The 24,122-nt window shown below is 41.8% G+C and overlaps 1 protein-coding gene across 1 annotated transcript; it reads right to left on the bottom strand.

Annotated features, from left to right (window-relative positions):
• Nucleotides 1–415: 415 nt before the first annotated feature.
• On the bottom strand, nt 416–24,122 carry LOC130184089 (constitutive coactivator of PPAR-gamma-like protein 1 homolog). The gene is made up of 17 exons (XM_056399872.1): nt 23,312–24,122; nt 21,534–21,780; nt 21,366–21,448; nt 17,856–17,984; nt 16,793–16,883; nt 16,301–16,389; nt 15,955–16,205; nt 14,450–14,543; nt 13,479–13,700; nt 13,069–13,240; nt 11,686–11,935; nt 11,384–11,498; nt 10,514–10,723; nt 5,782–5,980; nt 5,292–5,433; nt 5,075–5,171; nt 416–2,105 (listed from the first exon to the last, which is right to left on the bottom strand). Exons 1-17 carry the CDS (start codon nt 23,783–23,785, stop codon nt 1,761–1,763), a joined length of 3,210 nt encoding a protein of 1,069 aa, XP_056255847.1. The 5' UTR covers nt 23,786–24,122; the 3' UTR covers nt 416–1,760.

The following is a 24,122-nucleotide window of genomic DNA, read 5'->3' as shown; positions in this document are numbered from 1 at the left end:
TGGAGATGGAGTTGTTAATAAGCCATCTGAGTGGCTTTTATGATTTTATCCATAGCATATTTTCCAATAAATCAGTGACAACTGATTTACAATTTACATTTACACTAAATTGGTTGAAAGCTCTAGAAATATTTAGTAGTTTGGATTGTTTGTAAAAAATGTCATCACTCTGAAAAAATGTACTTTACTAAATTATCGGTTATAAATCATGAGTAGTGCATGTTGGACTTAGAGTATTATTACAGCTTTTCTCTCTTAATTGGTGTTTGTTGGTGTTCAGAGGTTGTTAACATTTGAGCAGAGTTGTTCTCTCTACTGGCGTTTAAAAAGAATGCATGAATTTAATATGCAGGACAAAAGGTCAATTATCGATGTCTTCAGTATGATGAGGGATAAATAATAAACAAACATCAGCTTGTACTAAAAGAATATAGTTTTATTAAGCATTGTAGCTAAGTTCCCTTCAAATATATCATTCCACAATCCATCAACATACACTCAAACCCAACAGCAGTTCATTCTTTTACAATCTATGAGTTAGGAAGAAACTCTGATCAACTTACAAAGAAGGTAACCTATTTAGCTCTTGCGGGGGGGCTTGGGGGAATACAGTACACCATTTCTCTGATCACTAATGAAAGATGAAAAGCTTCAGGAGAATTAAGTGGAAATGTTAAATGATGATTCTGGTGTAGAAGTAGTGTGAGTGTAAAAACAACACTAAAGTAAATCTCAATTGATTACTGGCTGATGGCCAAGAGGGTCAAGCATGTTGCCTTTAGCTACAAAAGGGGTGATTTGATCAAAAGCTTTAATGTGATTTTTTTTCTTCAGATATTTGACTAATGCAGAAAACAGCAACAGAGAACAATATAGTATGAATACACTATTTCAAAGTAGCTAGATAACTTCTTGTTTGTTTTTTTGTTTTTTTAAATTAAATGCAACAGAGGTCAATATCACAAAAAAATTCAAGGTCAGAACAAATCTGTTACTAACAGTTAACATCATTTATGGGCTATCACTGATATTAGCCATATCATTAATTTGAAAATGGGCACAGTACTTGAAAAGATGGAAGAAAAAGGACAACATGCATAATAACTACACACCTCGTAAACTGTAAACCATGCAGAAGGTTTTTGTTGAAGCAATAATACTACAGCTCTACGTTTGAAGAAATTAAGCCGAGTATCAGAATTTGACAAAGATCTTTGGCGTCTGATTTTAGAGCCGTTTCTTGAAATGTTACAGCGATATGACTGAAACCGCACGGAGATCATCTCAACTAATGGACCGAGTGGCTTAAATATGAACCAAACCGAACGTGATGGCCAAAGGCGGACATGTTGCATTTTTACTTTTACCTTTACTGTTTATACATTTGGTTTTTCATCAAGCAATTACCATGACAACACAAAACTGATAACCATACTATGGCAAATACATGGTGCCAAGTACTGGAAGAGTATCAACCTAAAATATTCCCAAAACAAAGCTTGTTAAAGCTTTAATATTCTAATGAAAAGGAAAAGTGTCATTCTCATAAGCATGTAGAAACCTTGGTGATGAGGGGCTGTCACCAGGGGACTCCCTTAACAAGCAATGTGTCATATATTTGTGTGTTTACTGAGAGGGATCCGAATTTCATCTCTGTTCTTTGAGAGGAACAATGTACATTGACTGTAGGCTTTCTAAATTTCCAGGTTTTCCTAACCCTGCTCCATCTTTCATCCTTCACCCTCTCTAGAAAAATAGTTTTACACTTCTTTTTTTAAGACAGCGGCCTCCAGACCTTCATCTCTATGGCAGTCGCTGTCTTCATTTAGTGCATTTAAATGAGGATTAGTATTGCACGTCTTGGAGTCACTGCTAAAGGCACTTTCAGGTTGGATGAGAGCCCTGCATTCCTCTTTATCGCCATTCAGCTGGTCTTGCTCTTTGTCCTCCATACCGTTCTCTGTGGTGGAGCCGTCACAAGGTGCAGGGGAGGATCTCTTCTCCTCTGGCGTGGGCTTCTTTTTCTCCTTTGCTGCTTCATGTGCAGGTGTATGAGCAGGTGTATGAGCAGGTGTATGAGCAGGCTTGTGAGCAGGCTTACTCGGCTACAAGGGACAGACAAAGATGTAACGGATGTTAAATTATTGCCAAAGACTGCTACATTAACAGTGACTGTCAGGATCATGTAATAATCCAGGGGCCAGTTACTACATTAATGGGAAAACAAGTCAGATATCGTCTTGACATTTGCAAAGGAATGAGCAATCAGCAATCGTTTTGATGGTCATTGATCACCAATATCATCGTCCATCGGCACAACCCTAAGAGTCAGACTTCAGATAGATGTCTCAATTCATCCGTTGCACAAAGCACATTAGTTCTGGACTATCTTAAATCAGACTGTGGTACAATGAATTCTGGGTAAGTTAAGACTTTTTTCAAAATAAAAAAATGGCCAACAGAGGAACAGCATTCAACCGCTCAGCTCCATTTACCCTCAGAAAAAAATGTTTCTCTTTAGGAAGAATTCAACAGTTACAGTGAATGAAAAGGGAAAAAAATAAAATAAAATCTGATTTGGAAAAAAAAAATGGCTGTGGTCCTTAAAAAAATCTTTCTCTTTGTTCTCTTTATAACAATGTTAGCAAACTGCAAATTATGAGCCATGTTTTCTGTTTTTTTTATTGTGGGATGCTACTGGTCAGCGCAGGTGTCACTGATTGTTACCATGGTAACATTGGTCTTAGGCCTGAGTTAGTCTGGGGGTAAGGTGTCTAATGTTTTTGGTTGGAAAGGAGTCAGTCTTTATTTTTGAACATTAGACTGATCTATGAATAAAATGAGGACTGGACCCATAAAACTCTGTGTAGATTCATGACTAAAACTATATGTACACACAGAACCAGAAATATACATTCACATTCTTTACATTAGGCTCCAGAAGCAGCTCAGGCTGCCACTGACTGTCCTTTATCCTGTTTCACTGGTTGATTGTAATATTCCTAAAAAAAAACTTTTTCTCTCAAAATTTTACATTTTTAATTCTTGTAATATTACATGAGAAAAACTCATTATATGTATGTTATAATACGATATAATAATATAAACTTTATTCTCCTAATATTATGACTTTATTCTTGAAATTTCAGATTTTTTTTTCCTCAGTGTGGCTCTAATACTACTATTACCAACTGGCTGCATCAGTAAGGAATCTTTACATTTGTTTTGCCATTGAGTCCTTAATTAAGACCCACTGTGAGAGTTGTATTTTAAATGCAATGACGATAAAGGCTTTCTATCTAAGTGATGCCCGCCTTGCTTCTCAGGGGAAATCCCTCCATACACTATTAGTTCACTATCAGTTTTATCTGGACATTTTTCCTGCTTGTTTTATGATATCAGACAGTCCACACGTATAGAATGACATGATCTTCAGTTGGGACTTCCATGCTAAATGTCAAGCATTTTGCTGGATATTCATATTTCCATGCAGCAGTCATGAATGAAGACTGAAAATGTAAGGAAGTAGTGCTGCTCTGAAGATTACTGCGGTTTTAAAACACCTCTAGAGTCTGATCATGACATGAGAAGAATCACAGTTCAAAAATCTAAAATCACCTCTTCAGGATGTTTCCTGGTTTATGAAATAGATTTTATTTGTGTATAAAGCATAATTACTGATAACTGATAACAACTGATATATTTCCAGTGCAATGTAACAAGACTGTGTTTATCTCATTTACCTTGTGCTGCTGCAGTCTTTACCTTCATGTGACAACATTGACTTTGGGCTTACGCCGTGTTGTTAGTCGGCAAGACTGAGTTTGTGAATTTTATGTAAAAGTGAATTGTGCACTTACACTCATTAAGATAACATACCAAGAAAAGGGGCAATATTTCTAACCACAAAAAAATGCATTGACTGACAAGCTGCCATACAAAGTGCTATTTCTAACAGTGGCACAGAAAAAAAGGTCAACAACCCACACATCTGGCCTCAATTTCACACTTTAAAAATTTGAGTAATTTTGCTCTCACAGACTGAAGGAGGATTTATCGGCTCTGGCTCTGAGCAGCATTGATGTAAACACAACACCCAGGTGAACTTGCTAATTTTCTGCTGTGACATCTTTCAGAGCACAGACACTGTGAACACACCTGTCACCTGTCCAGCACGCTGCTGTTAAACCAGAAACACTGCAGCTACACCTTCCTCTGAGAGGGAGCTGCAGCCCTGAGATAAGTTCTAAAAACACAATCACCGATTGAAGTGTCTCACATGGAGGCTCTGACACTTCTACAAGAGCAACAGCCTGGGATGAGACGGCGGCTAGCAGCTCACTCTCTTTTCACTGTGTCCGTGTGCGTGCTATGTAAGTGCATGTGATGACGTCACTTCTTGCAGTTGTGTCTGTCCTCAGTCTAAACCGAAAGGCAAACTCGACTGGCAGTGGAAAAGGAGTCAATCAGGTTTACCTGCGTTTAAAAAACCTGCTTATACCTGCTCATTTTGGTGGAAGTGGGGGACAAAGTCCACAGAGAGTCCACTTCTGTCATTTTAGAATTAAATTCTTCACTACTTTGTGTTTCCTTGCTGAGCTGCAGTGGAAGCACGGTAACAAAAAGAGGAAATTTCATACGAAAAAGACTTTGAGTCTGGAAGACAGCCACTTGATTTGTCTGACAGGGACAGCTGAAGCCTTAAATTAGCTTCAGTTTGGAGCACATTCTGGCACAGAATGAGGACTGTAGACTTCATCCCCCATCACTTCCACTGCAAATGTAATAGGAAGGGTTCTCTCAACAGCCACTATGACCAGGAGGATCGATTACAGCCAGAAAAACCTGCTGTAAAGTTCATATGAGCACCTGACTATTGTTTTAAAACAGACTGGAGAATTTGTGAACCTGTCCTTTAACAGACTGAGGTCAATAAACGTGAAGCTGCTGCACTATTTTAATGTGGAACAGACACTGAGGTAGACTCATTAACATGGAAGCACAGGGAAAATTGACACTCCCAGCCTGTGTGTATTTAACTGTAACTGTAAGTACTGATTCATCACTGACTTACCAGGTATGCTCCCTGACTCTGGAAGGCTCGGGGGTGGTACCTGCCTCCTCGACCAAAGGTCCGTATGACAGGTGTGGAAATCACTCCTCTCAGACGACTACAGAGGAAAAATAATCCCCAGGGTTTACAAAGAAATAATAATAATAATAATAATAATAATAATAATAGGTACAACTGATGATAAAACACACATGACATCTTAACTTTCTGTTCTCACCCTCTAGTTGGTCCACCAACAGACACCACCTGGATGGGGAAACCTCCTCTTCCTCTCCTGCGTCGAGTTCCAGCCCACTGACCCACCACAGTGCCAGCGATCTCCAGCTTCCCGCCCTGTGACGAGATCCCTGGAAGTCCTCCTTAGAAAAAGGAAAAGCAAATGATGTTAATCTGTGCATGTGCATCTGGAGTGCATTCAGAAAGTATTCAGACCCCTTCACTTGTTTCACATATTGTTATGTTGCAGGCAGCCTTACGCTAAAATCATTGAGTCATTTTTTTCCCTCATTCCCTCAGTATTCTAGGATAAATCTAGGATAAAACACAGATAGAAAAGCTGTAATAATGATTTGGACACGGTTTGGTTTAAGGAGGAACGTTTAAGGAGGAATGGAGACCAGCTAATGTATGAAATAACTTTAAGACAAACTAATTCAATGACCAAATACAGAACTAATTGGCCTGCTAGCATTTGTGGTTGTACTCACCAGGCATTCCCCGACCTCTCCCCTGAGGAGGCATCATCGGGGGTGGGGGGTAGAAGGAACTGGTGGGGGTGTAGAAAGGCATCCCGTGAGGGGGTGGAGGCAGCGGTGGGGGGAATGGAGGAGGATGAGGTGGACGACTGAAGCTGAGACCTTCCAAGATACTCTGACGCATCTTCTCCACCTTGGCAACCAGTTCAGACTGATGACAGAAAAATTCATCAAAACCATTTCTACAATTAACATTTACATCATCACCAGAGTCCCTACCAAAATTTAATAGACTTAAAGTTAGGACAAATGCGTTCAGGCTGCAGTGCTTCATTTTAAGAGGACAGGGTCCCCCAGTCAGGACTGTCGGAGTGACCGATGCATCGACTCGTGGGGTGGGGTGGGGTGGGGGGGGGTTGTCTTCGGTATTTTATTGGTCAGGTTCTTATGGTTCGTTGGTTCATCGCACCTTGCACATGTAGTGTCAGTTCAGCTGCCCCACACCACGCTCCTGAACGTGGCTCATGTTTTACCTAAAGACTCATGTTTTAAAGGGATAGTTGAGGTTGTTAGACGTGGGGTTGTGTGAGGTGGTCATGCATAGTCAGTGTGTTACCTGCAGTAGATTCAGATCAGCCAGTGAACAGAGGCAGCAGGGAACACCGACACAGAGGCAGAGTGATGTGCTGCTGTGGGCGGGGCCAGCGGAAAAAACATGTTTTAGACACTTTTAAAAGACGCCCATGGAAACAATCCAATATCTGTTTGAATGTACGCTTCATGTAGAGTATTTTATGTAGTTTATCTTCTCGTCAAAGGAGATCTAAAAACAGCAATTTCCATTGGTACTACATTTTTCTCAACTGGTGAATTACCATATTCCTACGCACTGTATTACACCACAGGTCAGCTGAGTGAATCAAAACCTAAACTTTACTTTGTTTTAAGAGGAAGATAACACACTGAAAATACTCTACATGAAGCGTACATTCAAACAGATATTGGATTGTTTCCATGGGCGTCTTTTAAAAGTGTCTAAAACATGTTTTTTCCGCTGGCCCCGCCCACAGCAGCACATCACTCTGCCTCTGTGTCGGTGTTCCCTGCTGCCTCTGTTCACTGGCTGATCTGAATCTACTGCAGGTAACACACTGACTATGCATGACCACCTCACACAACCCCACGTCTAATAACCTCAACTATCCCTTTTAATGTCTTTATGTGAAAACATAAGATTTCCACACAGTCAGAGATCAAAGTTGGCGCCTCGGTCGGAGCTCAGTACAGACATGCTAGTGTCTCTGCTGCTGGACAGTTGGAGCAGCAGAGCAGAGACTGAGCAGAGACTGTCAGAGCAGCTGACAAAAGAGTTGCACAGCACTGCCTCTTGCCGTTCAGTGCAGTTCCTACGGCTGCGGCGTAATACACTGCCGTTTGTGTTTGGTCATTTTTTAAAACAAGACTAGGTTTGTAAAGCCTGCATTGATCGGTGTACTGTGAGGGAGTATATGGCTGTACAGGCAGTCTGCATCCTGCCTAGTGTCAGCTGCTCTCAGCTCTTTGTCTGTTCTCCTCTCTCTGCTCACATATACAGTGGTATACACATATACAGCTGCATTTCCAATAAAGCCGTTCTCATTTACATGTTTCTCTGTTTCTGTTGTCATGACAACAGAACAAGTTTGAAACAGTGACTGAAACGTGGCTCATTAAGACTATATTTTAACCAGAAGTTAATTCAAAGCCATTTCCAAGCTGCTGCTAAAATCCTGATTTTATAACCACGATGTCATCTGACAACATCACCAAACACATCAGTTAAAGACAAATACTGTGCTGCGATTCCAGCTGGATTCACATGTAAAATGATCACTCAGAGAGAAAGTTAGAAGCTCATTGACATCAGCAGCCGTGTGATCAGCATAGAGGGGGTGTCTGTGGAGGGAAAGCTCAACCCTGCGCTCGCGGGGCAATGGGGCGACTCTCCTCTACGGAAAATAGCTAAGGTTTGTCCATAAAGTCACAAGACTAAAGTTGGTTCATTTAATGACAAAGGTGCTAAGTTGGGAACATTGCCTGTAAATGCCCCTGATGCCATATTAGAAACTGTTTGTGCCAATTCATTTTGGAAGAGCAACGGTCAATGAGGAAACTCCAAGACTCAGCCGGCTCACTCAGGAAACATACGGGGATGTAGCGCAGGACCAGTCCAGACCGGTGCAATAAGTCTCCTCCACTGATCATCAACTCATCCACTTATAGTGACTAGAATATTTTGCAGCTTTAAGAAACTGTTTTCACCTGTTCTGAGAAAGAATAACTGCACAACTGACTGTGGTGATTTATTTCTTACTACCACTCCTGCTTATTTGATGCAAGTGGGAAAATGAATGGAATTCACTTTTTCTAATATTGATTTGAATTATTTAAAAAAATATTTCCAGTTGAGTCAGTGAAGTTTTCAGACTCTCAAATCTGTAGCTACAATGTTTCTATAAATATGGAACAAGCGTTTTAACAGACTGGTACGTGAGCCCAAGCTGCTGTGCTTCCTCTGCAGGTGAGTGTTTCAGCACAATAACAGCACAAAGTTGTTTGATCAACTTATTATTGAGTGAAACTGTTATTTACCTAGTGATACTTAAACCATTACTTTGATATTTGATAAATACCTCATTTCCAATTTGTATTAACATGTATCTGACTAATCTGGATATGAAAAAACAATGTGGACCACATCTGGAGGACCTTAGATCTCAGATTCCCGTGTTAAATGAACCGTTTTCAACAGTGATCGATATCATCCTGTAGCACACTACAGCTGTGACTGCTCATGTAAATTACTGTTTCAACTAATGAACATTTTAATCATTGATTGAATTCATTGCCTATTGCTAAATTTTAATATATATGTATAAAAAATAGAGTAAAAATCACAAGGTCTCAGCCAAAGACAGCAACTTGGAACAGACCACAGTCCAGGACAAAAAGATATTTCATTCGTAACGCTACAAAACAAAGAGCAGAAAATCCCCAAACTGATTTAAACAGTTTTTTAAAATATGTGTTGATTTATGTTCTGTCAATCTACATGAAATCATGTCATATGCAAATGTAAATCACTGACAGCTGCATGTTGGAGCATTTGAATAAAATCAGGCTCAACAGGCTGTTAATACTGTTAAACAGCTTTTTGTGCAAATTGAATCTGAGCTGATCTGAACATTGTTAAGACTGACATGTTACGACCTTCAAACTAAGTGCTGGTCAGATGGTTTCTATAGCAACTGAAACTGTGCGTTGGAAAACAGACAATCTGACAACCACTTTATGCAGCAACTGGCCAGATGTGCAGAGGGGATTAAACTTTGGCCCTGTTCACACCTGCTTTAAAATGCATCTTGAGTGACCACTTGTAATAGCATCTCACTTCCTGTTATATATGCAACAGGTATGCTTTCTTTTAGCCAATCTGACAAACGGTTTGTACTTGTGTGTGTGTGAGTGAGAGAGAGAGAGAGAGAGAGAGAGAGAGAGAGAGAGAGAGAGAGAGGGAGAGCAGGGCACAGAGGGGTTGAGTAAATCAATGCTCTGCTCACAGCTCCACAGTGAAATCAGGTTTGATCCATTTGAATTACTAATATATTTTGGGTTCATTATAAACTGTGTTGGGACTAATCATACTGTGTCAGACGATGTCAATAGAGTAGCTGGTCCTTCAATGTGGACCAGGATGCATTCACGTTCACACTGCTAAAAGAATGTGACCACATGTGGTCCAGAGTCCAGACCACCTCTGAATGTGGTCTGAGTGATCGGATCTCAAATGCATCTTCAATGCGTCTTGGGTGCGTTCACACCTGAACTGAGAGCTGAGCACCTGTGATCACCTGAGACAGATGTTAATATCTCCGGTTCGTTTATTCTTCACATCACTTCTGTGCAAACACCATGAATGCCTCTGAGGAGCAACAGTCTGAAAGTGCGCGCCGTTATTTCCATTTGTAAGATTCATCTTGACAACAAAGACGGCAACAGGGGGCAGAGAGGACCAGGCTTTGATGGATGTAGACTTGTTCTGAATAGTCCATTCAGAACAAGTCAGTATAAACAGTTTTTGCTTTAAATGTGGTTGGACGGAACTGATAGGATTACTTCTGGCAGCAAGTAAAAAGGATGTCACAAGGAAATTGGCTAAAACCACAGCTGCCCACTGATAATGAATGGATAGGAATAATAAAAAAAAAAATCTATATTATGGAAAGGCTGTCATTTTGCCTCAAGGTCCAAAAAGAAAAATTTGACCTGATCTGGACCAGGTGGACTGAGATTACCTTACATTACATTAAACCTATAAGGTCAGATTTTAGTTGATTTGCCAGAATGTAACTTGTTTTATTTTACTGCATCTAACAGCTCCCTCTTTATTATTTCTTTTCCCCCTCAACTCCCGGTAATATCTCAGGTAAAAGCTTTCCATGTTCAATTGTAAATAATTAAACTTATTGTTATAAAAGAAAACCAGCGGAAGAGCCAGACAAACATACCGCATAGTGTTCTGTTATATATGTAAGCAATGTGATTCCCTTGCAGTAATATACTGATACTATTTAAAATGATTGTGTGATTGTGGAATGTATGCTTTTCCAAATAAAAAAAACTGCGGTTGGACTAGTGTGAGTCACACTGTGGCCTTTAGTTGCACCGTGTTTTGCTGACTTGTGTTTGGTGTGGATCAAGCTACCTGACCATCACAGAGGTCAATGAGCTGGGCTTTCTCCCTGTTGGCCCTGATGAGTTTACTCTGGAGCAGTTTGCCATCAAAGTACATCCATGGACAGCAGTGCTCCCAGGGAATAGGCTGTCCACACGCGTCGTTGGCAAACAGAGCCATATCCACTCCACTCATGAACAGAGCGGCCAGCTGGACTCCTCGAGGGTCCAGGTTGTCGATCTGCGGAAGAGAAACATCCACACTTTTATACATGTCCGAATGAGAAATAAATGACAACATGTTCCTGTAACAGCCCCCCAGAGCATTCAGATTAATGAGGTGCGAAGCAAAGCACACAGCAAGCGTAAGCAGCCCATTCACTCCCAGCTGCCAGAATCCAGCAATGGATGACCTAATCCAGCCAAAACAAAAAGCCAGCAGACACAACCTACATTTTCTGACACAGCAGAGAGCTGACAGAGCTACACACAGACAGACCACAAGGACCAAAGTGCACAGCTCGTGTGGATGGTTTACATTCACAAGGCCAAATGAGGGCAGAGCTGCAGCTTCTTTACAACTTGTGTGAGACATGGAGTTGATAAACCATCCACACATGACATGAGAAAACGCCTCAAAGCTCTACAGATACATCTTTCAGTGCAAAGCTATGGCCTCAGGAACATGCTTGTACAAAACAGGGTTTTACACCAGCATGTTTCTGTGTCTGCAGAACATGAGGAGCACCGAGAGAAACAAAACAACATGAAATCCAAAGGGAGCCAATTCTCTCGTCAGTCTGTGGCTTTGATACAAAGCATGTGAGCAATTGACAGCCAGTCATTCATGACTGTGTGTCTTTCTCGGACACTCCTCACATAACAAACACTACAAAATCACCTTTAGTTCCTGCAGCTGGTCAGGCTCATAAAGTTTGGGAGAAAGTGCTTGGGCTAGGAAAGCGTCAAGTTCGTTACGACGCAAAATTCTTACTCCTGGCCAATGTAACATAAACCTGAAGCAAAACACAGAGGGTTAACAGAGTTACAAAAACCAGGAACTGATCAGCACTATCTTCATGAATCCTCACTGCCTTTCAATTTATGTCACACTGCACTCTCTTCTCACCTATACAGTGATATCTACATACTGTATCTGTGTGTAAAGCCACAGTTTGTCCTGGATTTCAGCAGCCTACTCACCGTAGCACACAACAGAGCACCAAGAGGGGTGTGGGGATGTTGGCAGGGTTGAGCATTGCGGGAGTGTCAGAGCGCAAGCAGGCCAGGAACGCCCTCATCCTGCGGTTCTTGTCCTCCACGGCCTTCCCCAACCACAGCTTCTTCAGGTTGGGACAGGTCCACTCCCTGAAGGGCAGAGCCTCCACCAGCTCTGGGGTGTGGGGAGACTTGCCTTTGTAGGCGGCCCACTCTTTGACCATGACGTGTGTGTCTGGGGGAGAGAAAGAGGAATTAATGATATCAGAGTTGGTATTTATCAAGTGTTTTCAGAATCACTCCTGGGTATCACACTTAAAATTTACCAAGGTCTAAATACAATCGATCCTATCGCAGAGGGAGATGAGAGCTCAGCAGTGACTCTCCTGCAGGGCAGAAGAAGTAGAGGCAGACCTGGACTGATAAATTGGCCAAAGCTAATATATATCGGCAGATTTCATTTTACAGCAGATAAACCTGTGTCGGTGCACAGTGACTTCAGACAGTATTCAGCAAGTTTTTCTTCACTTTTCACAACCTCTACTGTAGGTTTAAGTTTAAGTGGATAAAAATGCCCAAAACTCTACACTCAATGATCCATAACTACAAAGTGAAAATTTTTCCTCCACCAACCAGCAAAGGTGCAGGAAATATGGTCACAGTCTCTCATTCCTAAGCTACAATATTGAATGATGACCAGGAGTGTTTTTGCTTAACATTATGATGTCACTCTTGTCTCTCTGTTTGGACTGAGGACTCACACAACTGCAAGAAGCGATGTCATCACAACCACTTACAGAGCACATACACACAGACGCAGTGGAGAGAGAGTGAGCTGCTAGCCGCCATGCAGACTGGTAAAACAAATCTGTCATGTCTCATCTTCAGGTTGGAGCTCCTGTAAAAGTGTCAGAGCCACCGTGTGAGACGCTTCGATCTGTGATTGTGTGTTTTTAAATCTCATTTCAGGGCAGCAACTCACTCAGAGGAAGGTGTAGCTGTGGTGTTTCTGGTGTAACAGCACCATGCTGGAAAGGTGACAGGTGTGTTTACAGTGTCTGTGCTCTGAAAGACGTTACAGCAGGAAAAGGGGTAAAATCAGTGTGTTAACCCGGGTGTTGTGTTTAGATCACTGCCGATAGGATCCGATTAATACTTGGGTCTGAATGCTTTTGCAAATGAGAGATTGAGGTTTTTGATTTCTAATACATTTGCAAAGAAACCACTTTTTGAAGTTTGTCATTCCACTTTGTCATTACAGATTATTAAATGTGCATTTTATCCATTTGCAGTTACATCAACGACACAGTAAAGTGTGTGAAAAGGGAAGGTGTGTGAACACCTTCTGAATTCACTGTCAGGACTCACATTCAGGGAGGCAGTTCTTCCTCATGGCGAGTCTCTCAGCCTTCTTCCTGGCCTCTGCCAGACTGAAGAGCACTCCGTAAACATACTGACGGATAGGCCGAAACAGCTGCACTGCTGTAGGCAGGTCTTTGTTACCTTCATCTTCAATGGTGACAGATAGTTTAATCTCTCCCTGCAAAGACACACTGTTACCTAAATGCCACACAATGACACAATGGTGTGTGTGTGTGTGTGTGTGTGTGTGTGTGTGTGTGTGTGTGTGTGTGTGTGTGTGTGTGTGTGTGTGTGTGTGTGTGTGTGTGTGGAATTGCTATATTTTCATGAGAACAAATTTTTAGCAAAGAAATCAAAGCTACAAGGAGCCTCAACCCAAACATCAGAATGACAGTAGATGACCCAGACCCCCTGACCTTTGTGAGAACATGGTAGATGTAAGGGTACATGAGGCCTTTCTTGTGTCTGTGCTCGGCCACCCGCAGGACCTCGGGAGCCACGGCGGGGAGAGGTGGGATGGTTATGTCCATGTGGTTTCTGGTTGGCATGGAGAGCAGGGAGGGAATCTCGGCATTCAGGCTGTGGAGACCTGCAGCCTGCAACCCTGGGCTCACAGCAGAGGTCACACAGAGGTCAGCCTGAGGACAGACGAAACATCAAAGATGGCGCATTACAAGCAGCGCCAATGGTAAGAAATGGTGTACGCTTCCTGTCTCCGAAGAGGGTGTGGTCACAATTGCTTGTTCATGTCGAAACATAACAACAATACAACACTAGATACGGTTTGAATTTACACCTGATTTTGCTGATTGTTTTTATCTGCTAGTTTAATATCTGATCAACACAAATCAAAGATCATATCAGTCTGATACTCTCCGTTTTCCCTCCAAAAACTGTTCAATAATAATAGCAATAATAACATTATTACAGAAATGCAGTTGGAAAGCCACAGCAGTTCTTCTGCAGCAGGAACCAGAGCCGACAGAGAGAAGAGATCTGAGTTGTGAGATCTCTTGAGAGTTTGTTCCTGAGACAGAGACCCGTCTGAATAAAGTTCATTTTCTCCTGATCTGTCTGAAAAATGTCATTTTAATGTCAGAATGTTCTGAAGATCTGAGGCTTGTGAAAAATTATCCAGTATTTATTTCAGTGACTATGAGGCTAAAGAATCATAATGTGTGATCACGTTCACTTCTCACATTGGAGTGAACAGACTCAGACCTGCTGCTGGTCTCCTAAAGGGGCGGGGAGGTGGACAAACCCACGTGACACAGCTACAGGAAATGATTAAAGGTGCGGCATCTCCTTTCTCAACTGTCTCTGCTTTAGTCACCTGGTGAGATTTATCATCAGGTCCAACGTGTGGTATTCCTGATGTTGGACTCACTTTTTTTTGGTCTCCCAGTTGTCCCTCTGATGTGTTTTCAGAGTGAGAAGTGTGTCCATTCTTCTCCCATCCTCCTTTATGGTCATTAACATGACTAAAAGACACAGTGAAAAGATTCTGGTTGGCAGTGTACCATAACTGAAAATGAGGGTGGCCTGTACATACAGGAAAATAATGGTCAGTGTCATTTGTTTGCAGAAACATGCAACAGCCTTTTGACAGTCTTTAAGAGCAAGTTTCATTTGATCCAGTATTTATTGCTGGACTTAAGTTGCTGTACCAGGCTGGTTTTTGACACAACAAAACACAACAAGCAGTGAACTGAAGAGAAAGTCTCCTACAAAGAAGTGAGCGGGTACTGCTTCAAGAACAACAATTATCTTCATTGTTAATTAGCCGTGATTAAATTATTTTCTTGATTGATCATTTGTTTGACAAAATCGCAGAAAATAGTGAACAATGTCAAACATGGTTTTATCAAATTCCTTGTTTTGCCCGATTAATGGTCAAGAACTCAAAGATATTCACTTTACAATCAAAATCAGCTGCGGAACATCTTGGTTTTTATTCGGGCGTCCATGTTAACAGGTTAGAGCGAACAGTGAAGCAGATGGAGACTGTTGCTTCTAGTAAAGGAGAAATGATTTAAGTAAACGTTACAACCACTTAACAATACTGACGGAGGATGTGACGAGGTTCGAGCAAAACGTATGTGAACGGTCTGCAGGCTGGTCTTTATATCAAGGGCAAGAGGGGAGGGGTCTATATCAGGAGACACACAGTGAGGTCCAAAAAGCTTTCATCTTACTCCAGGAACACAATGCCTCACACGGAGGCTCCGACACTGACAGGAGCTCCGACCAGGCTGCGAGACGCAACGGATCCGTTCTACCAGTCCGCACAGCGGCTAGCGGCTCACTCTCTCTCCGTCTGTGTGTGCGCTCTGTAAGTGCATGTGATGACATTGCTCGTTGTGTGTCCTCAGTCCGAACAGAAAGGCGAACTTGTTTGGCAGTGGAAAAGGAGTCAATTGCCTTTTTAGCAGGTTTATCTGTGTTTTTAAAAAACCCGTTCATACCCACTCATTTTGGTGGAAAAAAGGTTTTAGGAAGCAGAAAAATACAAAAGCACGCCGCTTGACGTGCATGCGTCTGGGAGACTGTTGCTGGTTGATGCCTTACAGAACCTAACATGAGTTAAATTAACAACAGTAATTAACCATGGTAATAAACGGTTATAGTGATAATTAAAATTTAATGGTAATACGTCTGGCATTTTTACTGTGAGTTAGTGTGAAACTGGTCGCAGTTTCATCTCAATTTTCAATTTCCCATACTGACCATACACTGTGCAGCCAGATACTAAGTTTTGACCTGGCCTTCTTGTCATCAGTGTCTAGGAAACAACCCTGTAGTGTGATCACCATGTGCCACTGCATTTTACCACAAATCCTCTTCTCCACGAATAAAGACAGTAACAGAGAGAGCTGCTTGTATTGAACTCACTTGGCAGTCGAGCCTGAGCTCTCTTCGTTCTCCGAGGAGGAGGAAGTGGAGGAGGCGTTGAAGAAAGCAGCCTCTGTGTGGTTGGGGCTGCCGGCCGGGCCCAGGTTGATGGGAGAGGACCTCTCATACAGCGGTGTGTGCTTCCCTTCATTAGGAATGTTGCCGAAGCTGTTCTGCTCTGGGACGCCTTTGTCCGCCGTGTCCAGAGCCAAGCTGCGCTCCACCAGAGGGTCTGGGTACGAGTGCTGGACCTGAGGACAGACGGGAGAAACATTAACACATCGTTCTCATGACGCTGAGCTGCCTGCAGTGCTTCACTGTTCATTCAGTGACTCTGACGTCTTACCCCAGGTTTTACAGGCAGCGGCACCAGTGGAATGTTGAGCATTTTTGGAGATGGCACTGCAGCAGGCACTCCCATGTGTTTTGGTCTGACTGTGAAACAGACACAAAAAGCTTCAGCATACGCACTGAAGAGGCTGGATCAGGGTCCAGTTCTACAAAGACAGACTCTGACTGCGGCTTAGACAGGACAAATAGTCAGACTTTAGATAGACTGAGACTAAATTCGTGTTTTGCACAAAGCAGTTTAGTTCTTGACTATCTTAAGCCGGACCGTGGTACAAAGAGTTTGTATGAGCGTTTAGCAGTCTCTGAGCTTTACTGAAAAATACTGGAGCATGTGACACTCCTCAGCCACCAGCTATAAATCTGTCTTTATCTCCAACAATCATCTGCTACATGTACCAGGACGATCAATGGAGACTGTCCAGTCCATCTACACATGTCAGAGCTGCAGATGAAAGCCCACAGTATGATCAGACAAACAGAAACCCACCTAACTGTGGAGGAAAGTAAGGGGGTTTGCTGGCCAACGAGTAGTACTCCACTGCCTTCTTGAAGCGTACGACTTTGTCATCAGTGCACGACTGAAAGAAAAAAACATTGGGTTATCATTCACTGTACACAAGCAGGGAGCAGGTTAATTATTATGAAACCTTTATTTACTATTTGACTTTTCTTTGTGGTGGCTTGATAATTATCTGTCAAACAATGATTCAAATGTTCAAATACATATCCTCCTCTGTTCAGCTGACGTCAGCTGATGGTAATTTATTTTATTCGTTCTATTGCAGTGTGCACTGTTTGCATGTACTGGTTGGTCATTTGCTTGTCATTTTTAGGACTACAGATGTTCCAGTTGGTTATAAAATTCAAATGAGAAGAGGAGACGGTGACGCTGGTATAATACGTGACTATAATACGTGATTTTACAACAGTGTTATTAGGCCACATGATCAGCTTTTTTCCTCATCTCAGAGCTCAGAACTCATTTGTGACCTATGTTTCAGTCTGTGGTAAAATATTTTTCACTTCCCACAATGCATGTGAGACTGCAACTATATACTATATTCGATGTTGCCACCAAAGTGAGTGAAGGAGAAAAACTTTAGTTACAAATAAACAGCATGTAAAAACTACAATTATGACACTATGTGTTCTCGAGGTATCGCATTCACTACGTCAACCCCGCGTTTTGTGAGGTCACACTGACCTTCACCTTTGACCGCCAAAATCTAATCAGTTCATCCTTGAGTCCGAGTGAATGTTTCTGCCAAATTTGAAGAAATTCCCTCAAGGCAATACTGCGATATCATGCCCACGAGAATGGGATGGGTGGACGGACAACACAGAAAACAATATGCGGCTCTGACAGTCAGTCTGTTCAGCTGCAGCTGGTGTGATGCTGCATTTACATTTACAAACCTGATGAACACCATTAAGTCTGGCCGTGGATTCATTCTGTGTATGTGATGAAAACAACTTGCGTCACGTCCATCATCTCTCCTGCAGACAACAGTGACATGCCAGTTCTTCGCCATCTTGATACTTTTTCCTACCTGTGAATGCTTGAAGATGTCCTTGGCGATGGCCTCCAGGTCGCTGATGTCTGGGATCTCGCGGACATAGTCGGCAGCAGCCTTGATTACAACATCGCAGGGTGGGAGCACAAGCTGGTGGGCACGCACCTGAGGAACGACAATTCACTGAGGTCACGACAGGTCAGCCAATCATATTTTAGGGAATATTTCACTAACAGTAGGAATTGTGATCACTGCTTTCTATCCTGACCTTCATATCCTCCAGTAAGATCTGGGATTCTGGTGTTGTTCAACCTGAGATTACAAACAGCCTGTGCTGGTTTTCACACAACACTTTCCATCTCAAATTCCTGTTTAAATTCTGCACACAGATCAGACTGACAGACTGCTGAGCTCACTTTTTTCAGTTTTTCAAATTCTATTGTTTATTCATGAATAAATAAATGTATTTATAAATGGTTTATTGTTCTATGCTGTTTTTGTAAACCCATTTTTAAATCTTAAGTATGTATTGAAGGATTAACTGTTCATTTATAAATTATTTTTTTTAGTTCCTATTTTTAATGCCTGTTAAAATATGAAGTTAAAGAAATGCTTTATTACTTTTCCTTTGACATTCCTGGTCCTCCAGACATTTTGCTTTGTAAGATTCAAAAAGTGATTGTTTTGATATATGTTTGGTGTATAACAACATGAACCAAACCGAATTATAACTAGTAAAATGATTTTTTACTTCAATGTGTCTTTAAGTGCTGTTGCCACATTTCTTCTTACTTTTGCAGATATTTCTGAGTCTCCCAGTTAAAGCTACACCTGCTGTGTGGTTGGTTGAAAGACAGAATAAACAATAAATTAATTGCCTCAGCTCTTGCCCTCAAAGACAGATTAATGGGTAAACAACTGTCCCAGTGACAGCAGCTGCAGAACCACACAGATTCTACAGAGCAGAGAGACTTGGAATATGAGCTTTTATAGCTTCAACACTTGCACTAGTTTGAACAAATTTTCATGGCAGCATTTTTAAGTATTAACATGAATTATAGTGCAGTTTGAGATAACAATATTTGTAGTCCACACTACTATGTTTTCATTTTAAAACAGCGGTTTTATTCTGTAAACAGGAAGTAAATTGTCCACTCTGCGGTTGGTTAGTTGCAGAAAATCCTCTGAACGAGGAACAGCAAAGACAGGTGTAGCATTAAAATACAGAATTAAACTGAACAACAGCTGCTAGCAAAGACTACAAGGTCAGTAACGCTTGTAATTCATTATCATGTTGTTTTCACCACTGGTAGTCGAGACTGATGAGACCCAATCAGGGAGCGACCGTGGGTGTCATTGTTTTTCAAAGGTCTCTGTTTTCACCCGTCCAGATACAACACAAGAGTTTTCGGTGCTCGAAATGTGTTTTAAAAACAAAACCTAGTAGTGTGGACGTCTAACAGTCTTTTGGTTACTTCGTACTCAAATCAATGTTATTAACGTTAGCATAAGAATATAAAACCTGATCATTTTGACATAATGATTGGCTCAATTGTATTTTTTACTTTCCCTGTTTTAAAAAACTGATTTGGTGACACTGGGAGGAACAAAGACAGGACTAAATAGACATCATTAGAAACCAACCAAGACATTTAGTAGTCAGTGTCAGTGTTCAGGCGAGTGTCATTCAGCGGTGGAATATAACGTGTGGGTCTGCACATGTGAACCAGATGGCTCTCTGTTTAATCACAGTTAGTCATTTCAAAACTAACAGCTGAAACATTTAGACGCTGTGCCCTGAAACTGTCTGGCACCGTTGTCCTGCAACTGTTTGATTCAACCATTCACCGACCCAGTATCTTATTTCTGTCAGCTGTACTGGCCTTTCAGATTCAGCCAAACCACTACATCTAGCTCATCTAGCTCATCTAGCTCATCTAGCTGGGTGGCAACTGGTGGATAAGCTCACAGTCTTCTCATCTACATATCTGGTTAATTCAGTGGCAAATTCAGTCTCCCATTCCAGAAAGCTCCATGAACTGCAATTATCATATACAGATAGACATCATCATTTTACTCGACAGGCATCAGAGGGTCATTTCCTGTTGCCACCATGTAGAACTGGTTTAATACAGAGAACAGCTATATATCGAGCAATGGTGGCATGAATTCATTACCACATTTCTTGACATCAGAAAATAGTACGATATGTTTTTTTTTAAAGTTAAGATTGTCATTGTCCACACAAGGAATAGTATAGAACACTATGACTTTGTTTTATGTTTGTTAGGTTTTCTGAAATGGATACAGGAGCTATTTCTTCCCACAAACTCATAATTTCTTTTTTTTTTTTAAGACTTAGCGCATTGAATTGTGAAATGAAATCATTAAAAGTATTGGTCATTGTGTTCATAGTTCAGTACGAATTCACAAGAAAGACCTAAAATTTGTACTTAAGTTCAATAAATTAAGGATGAAGGTAGAGATGTTCCAATACCATTTTTCCTTCCCGATACCGTACCTGAGTTTGTGTATCAGCTAATACCAGTACCAATCCAATACCATTGAATTTAAACATGTCTGGAGCGCCTCTGGTGAAATCCTGATTTTATAACTGCTACGTTGTCTGACAAAATCACCAAACAAATAAATGAAAGACATAGACTGAGCTGTGACTTCAGCTGTATTTACTGAAACATGATCAGAGAGAAAATTAGAAGAGACGGACTATCTTTCTTATTGCGTCTCTCACACAGAGCAAAGCCTCCGTCTGGAACCACAATAGTTTATTCTTCATTTACTTCAACTCCAGAACGTAACAGACTTTTATAAGAGGCAGGTCTTTATGTCTAACTGTGACCATATAGTCTCATCTCCAGTTGCTGGTGTTTCTGTTGTTTACATGTTATTCTGATCTGCTAGTTTCTTTAGCAGTTACCGACAACTTCTCTCTCTCCTGCTCTCTCTGCTCAGTGTGTCTTATGTTTAGTTATTCCTCTGCCTCCTTTAGTAATAATGATACATGTAATGACAGTAGTTTATTTGCTGTAATGGAGGAGAGGCTCAGTGTATTGGAAGCACTCCTCCTCTTCCCTGCAGTTCCTGAGCAGCTGCAAAACCAGAGTGGCTCAGTAGACTGCCTTTAACAAGAGTTGTTGCTCCAAATCCCCTGTCTGCATCCATGTTTGTAGACTTCACAAAGCTCCTCCAGAGCCATTAAAGACATTACACATATATTTAAACTTTTTAATTTATAACAACTTTCCTTATGTATAGAAATTCAATCAGGTGCCCCATAAAAACAATGTTTTACTTTATGTTGAGAAAGTGAACGACAGTGGTGATCTCTGAGAAATGACTTAATACAGCAGGCTCCAGTACTCCACTGCAGGAACAATGAACTGTCCTGTAACAACAATATTCATGTAAAGTATATGCTGAAACGCTGCTGCAATCCCTCAGTCGTTCAAGAACAAGATTCATAACTCCCTGTCATTACAGTAGATTAACAGCCCAGTGGTTGTAAGAAAATAAAAACCAGTTTACCTTCAAGGATGCTAACGGATGCTCTGGACCAAGTAAGCTCCAGTGAAAGGCAGCCAAGTCTTCATCAGGCAGTATGTGATTTCCTGTAAAACACATTACAGTGTGGTTGTGTTAGACAGCCTCATCTGAACCATCAGTCCCATTTGTGTCCAGTAGAGTGATGCCAACCTAAAAGTGATGCAAAAATGACAAAACGATTTGGGTTGAGATCAAGCTGCCGTGCCACTTCGTGCATCAGGTACTGGCTGGTGGTGAGACTTTTGCCGTTGCGGCTCAGTTTCAGGGCATGGGCACTGAAGTAGTATGGGATGTTGCACAGAGCGTAGTCGGAGTCGTAGGCCACCAGGCCATGGAAGCCATTCTCCCTGCATAAGGCTATCACTTCCAGGTGGTGGTCCTCGATGCTCTGGACAACCTGAGGAGTGGCCAAGACAAGAATTAGGCTTTAGATGGGACAGCCTCAAAATAGACCTCTTACACAGACATGGTGCATTAGACACTCAACTAAAGTCTGTAGACACCAGATTATAAACCATGTGCAGATTTAAAGGAGCTGCTCTTAGTGTGTAAGCCCTACACAGCTGATTGGTTACTCAAAACAAACGACACAAATAATAGGCTACACATTTAAAATGTTATCCAGAGTCTAAACAGAATCATCACGTGGACACTGACACCAGTTAAGTAGAATTTAGCATATTACATAGCCCACTGCATTGTCATGATAATATCTGGTTCATATTTGTACCAGTGATCCACCAGTCCAACTTTATTTCTCCTGATGCCTCATTTCAGAGAACTTGCTGATCATGATCTTATATGTGACATGACAAGTCAACAACCTGCTAATAAAGGTGGTTGAATTAAACTAATAGGTTTAACTGGCAGCAGAAACACAACATGTAAATGAAACTGACACATGAACCGTATTTAATGTGGATCAGGCATCTTCCCAATAGCCTTAATAAGGTCAGTATTTACTCCAGTACCAATACAGTAGGTCAAAGCATTCCTGATTTTTGCATGCAAAAAATGGAAACAAATTATTGCCCTGTAAACCAATTAAAATGTGTGATAAAAGTTCTGCAATTCTGCATGCTAGAGAAAAAAACACTACATGTAAAACGAGATGCATCTTTACTGTTTTACTGAGTTACTTAATATTCTCAGGTGAATCAAGGAAATGGAAAAATGATTGACAATAATTGTTAGTTGCAACAGTGAAATATTTATAAGTTTTTGCAAATGCACACATTTATACATTTGTACTTCATATTTCACTGCTGCAACTAACAATTGTCAATAATTTTGATTAATGGTTTTGGTCTATAAAATGGCCATCACAATTTGTCAGAGCTAAAAGTTGATGTCTTGCTTTGTCTGATGAACAGTCCAATACCTGAAGCATCAATATCACATTTAATAGACTGTAAGCATTCATTTATTCTGGTATTTTTGCTTTTATAAAAATACATGATTAATCAATTGTCCAGATAGTTGCTAGTGAACTTTCTGTTAATGGACAAATCAAATCCTTTCTAGTAACATTGTGTGTATGTTTCAGAGTGACTGGCTTCTCCTTCTGGCTGTCTAGGACCCTCAGTTCAGTATGTCAGCTGTTTTAGGACATGGCAACATCTGGCCTTTTATTAACTGACCAAGCCCCATCACAGAGCTGATCACATTCATTCACACTCTGAGGTAAGGTGACAAAATCAGAATGAGTTCAGTTAATTAAAAAGCAGGTCACTGACACCACTGCTAAGACAGAGAGACACACGGATTAACTTGGCGGAGTGTGGAGATAGCTTTGGTCATGGGAGAAGTTAGCATTGATGACATGGTGGGCAGGCTAGCAGGCTAACCACAGAGCCTGCTAATGTCTGCCGGCGGTAGTCCACAGTGGCTCTGCTCAACAGGCATTGCCAGGCCGAGTTTTCACTCACTTCGACGCGGAACCTGAGGAGTGCCAGTCGGATGCAGTGGGCCATGCACACGGGAGGAAGGAACCAGACTTTGGGCGGAGGGGTGCCCTTATTCTGGACGTGGCTGATGATCTGCTGGGCGGTCTGCCTCTCATTCACCTGCCGTTTGACCCACTCGTGAAGACGGCCTTTCTCCAGGGCGCCATTGAAGCATACCAGGAGCTCAATGTTGCCGTTGAAGCAGGCCTTAGAGAGGGCAGCCAGGTAGCCCAGCATGTGGTTCCACTGACCTCCACTGACCCAGTCGGTGTAGAAGCCTCCGTAGAGCCGGTGGAGGCAGTTCTCGGCGTCTACCAGCAGTCTCAGCGGACCCTGTGGGGGTCTCTGCCTGCCACCTCCAACCATACTTCCCCGAGCCAGCTTCTGGAGCTCCACCGGCACCACGGCGCTGGGGCAATGCTTTTCAATGTATTCTTGGAAACCTTGAACACCCATGTTGAGCTTGTTAGAAAAGACGGAAACTTAAAAGTTGACTGTAAAAACGCGAAATATCAGTGGAAATTAAACCGGTAGTAGTTTGCAGTGCGCCTGTGCCCCTGACAGTGACTAACAACCGGTCGGTAGCTGTGGATATTGCAGGAGTTAGAGTAATTTCGAAAGAAACGAAATAAGGCTGCTATTTAAGCATCGTCAGTTTTTGGGTGAGTTGTTTTTGGTTCATGGCTGTTAGCTGCCATGTGTCGTTTCACGGAGCCATGACTGAGGTTGTGAATCTGTCCGGAGTGAGAGGGAGCGAGAGTGGAGCACGTGACGTAATGACGCATAGGCACGT

Source organism: Seriola aureovittata, chromosome 2 (assembly GCF_021018895.1).
Source record: "Seriola aureovittata isolate HTS-2021-v1 ecotype China chromosome 2, ASM2101889v1, whole genome shotgun sequence".
Taxonomy (NCBI): Eukaryota; Metazoa; Chordata; class Actinopteri; order Carangiformes; family Carangidae; genus Seriola; species Seriola aureovittata.
Note: the sequence above shows the minus strand (reverse complement) of the source record. Positions and strands in the feature narration are given on the sequence as shown.

Bases quoted from the DNA above. Each gene is read 5' to 3' on its own strand.
- LOC130184089 (XM_056399872.1), bottom strand. From the start codon at position 23,785: ATGGGTGTTCAAGGTTTCCAAGAATACATTGAAAAGCATTGCCCCAGC. The intron at 21,781-23,311 runs GTGAGTGAAAAC...GCCACTCCTCAG, and splicing joins TCCTCAGGTTCCGCGTCGAA to GTTGTCCAGAGCATCGAGGA. The intron at 11,936-13,068 runs GTGAGTCCTGAC...TCTCTCCCCCAG, and splicing joins GAAGAACTGCCTCCCTGAAT to ACACACACGTCATGGTCAAA.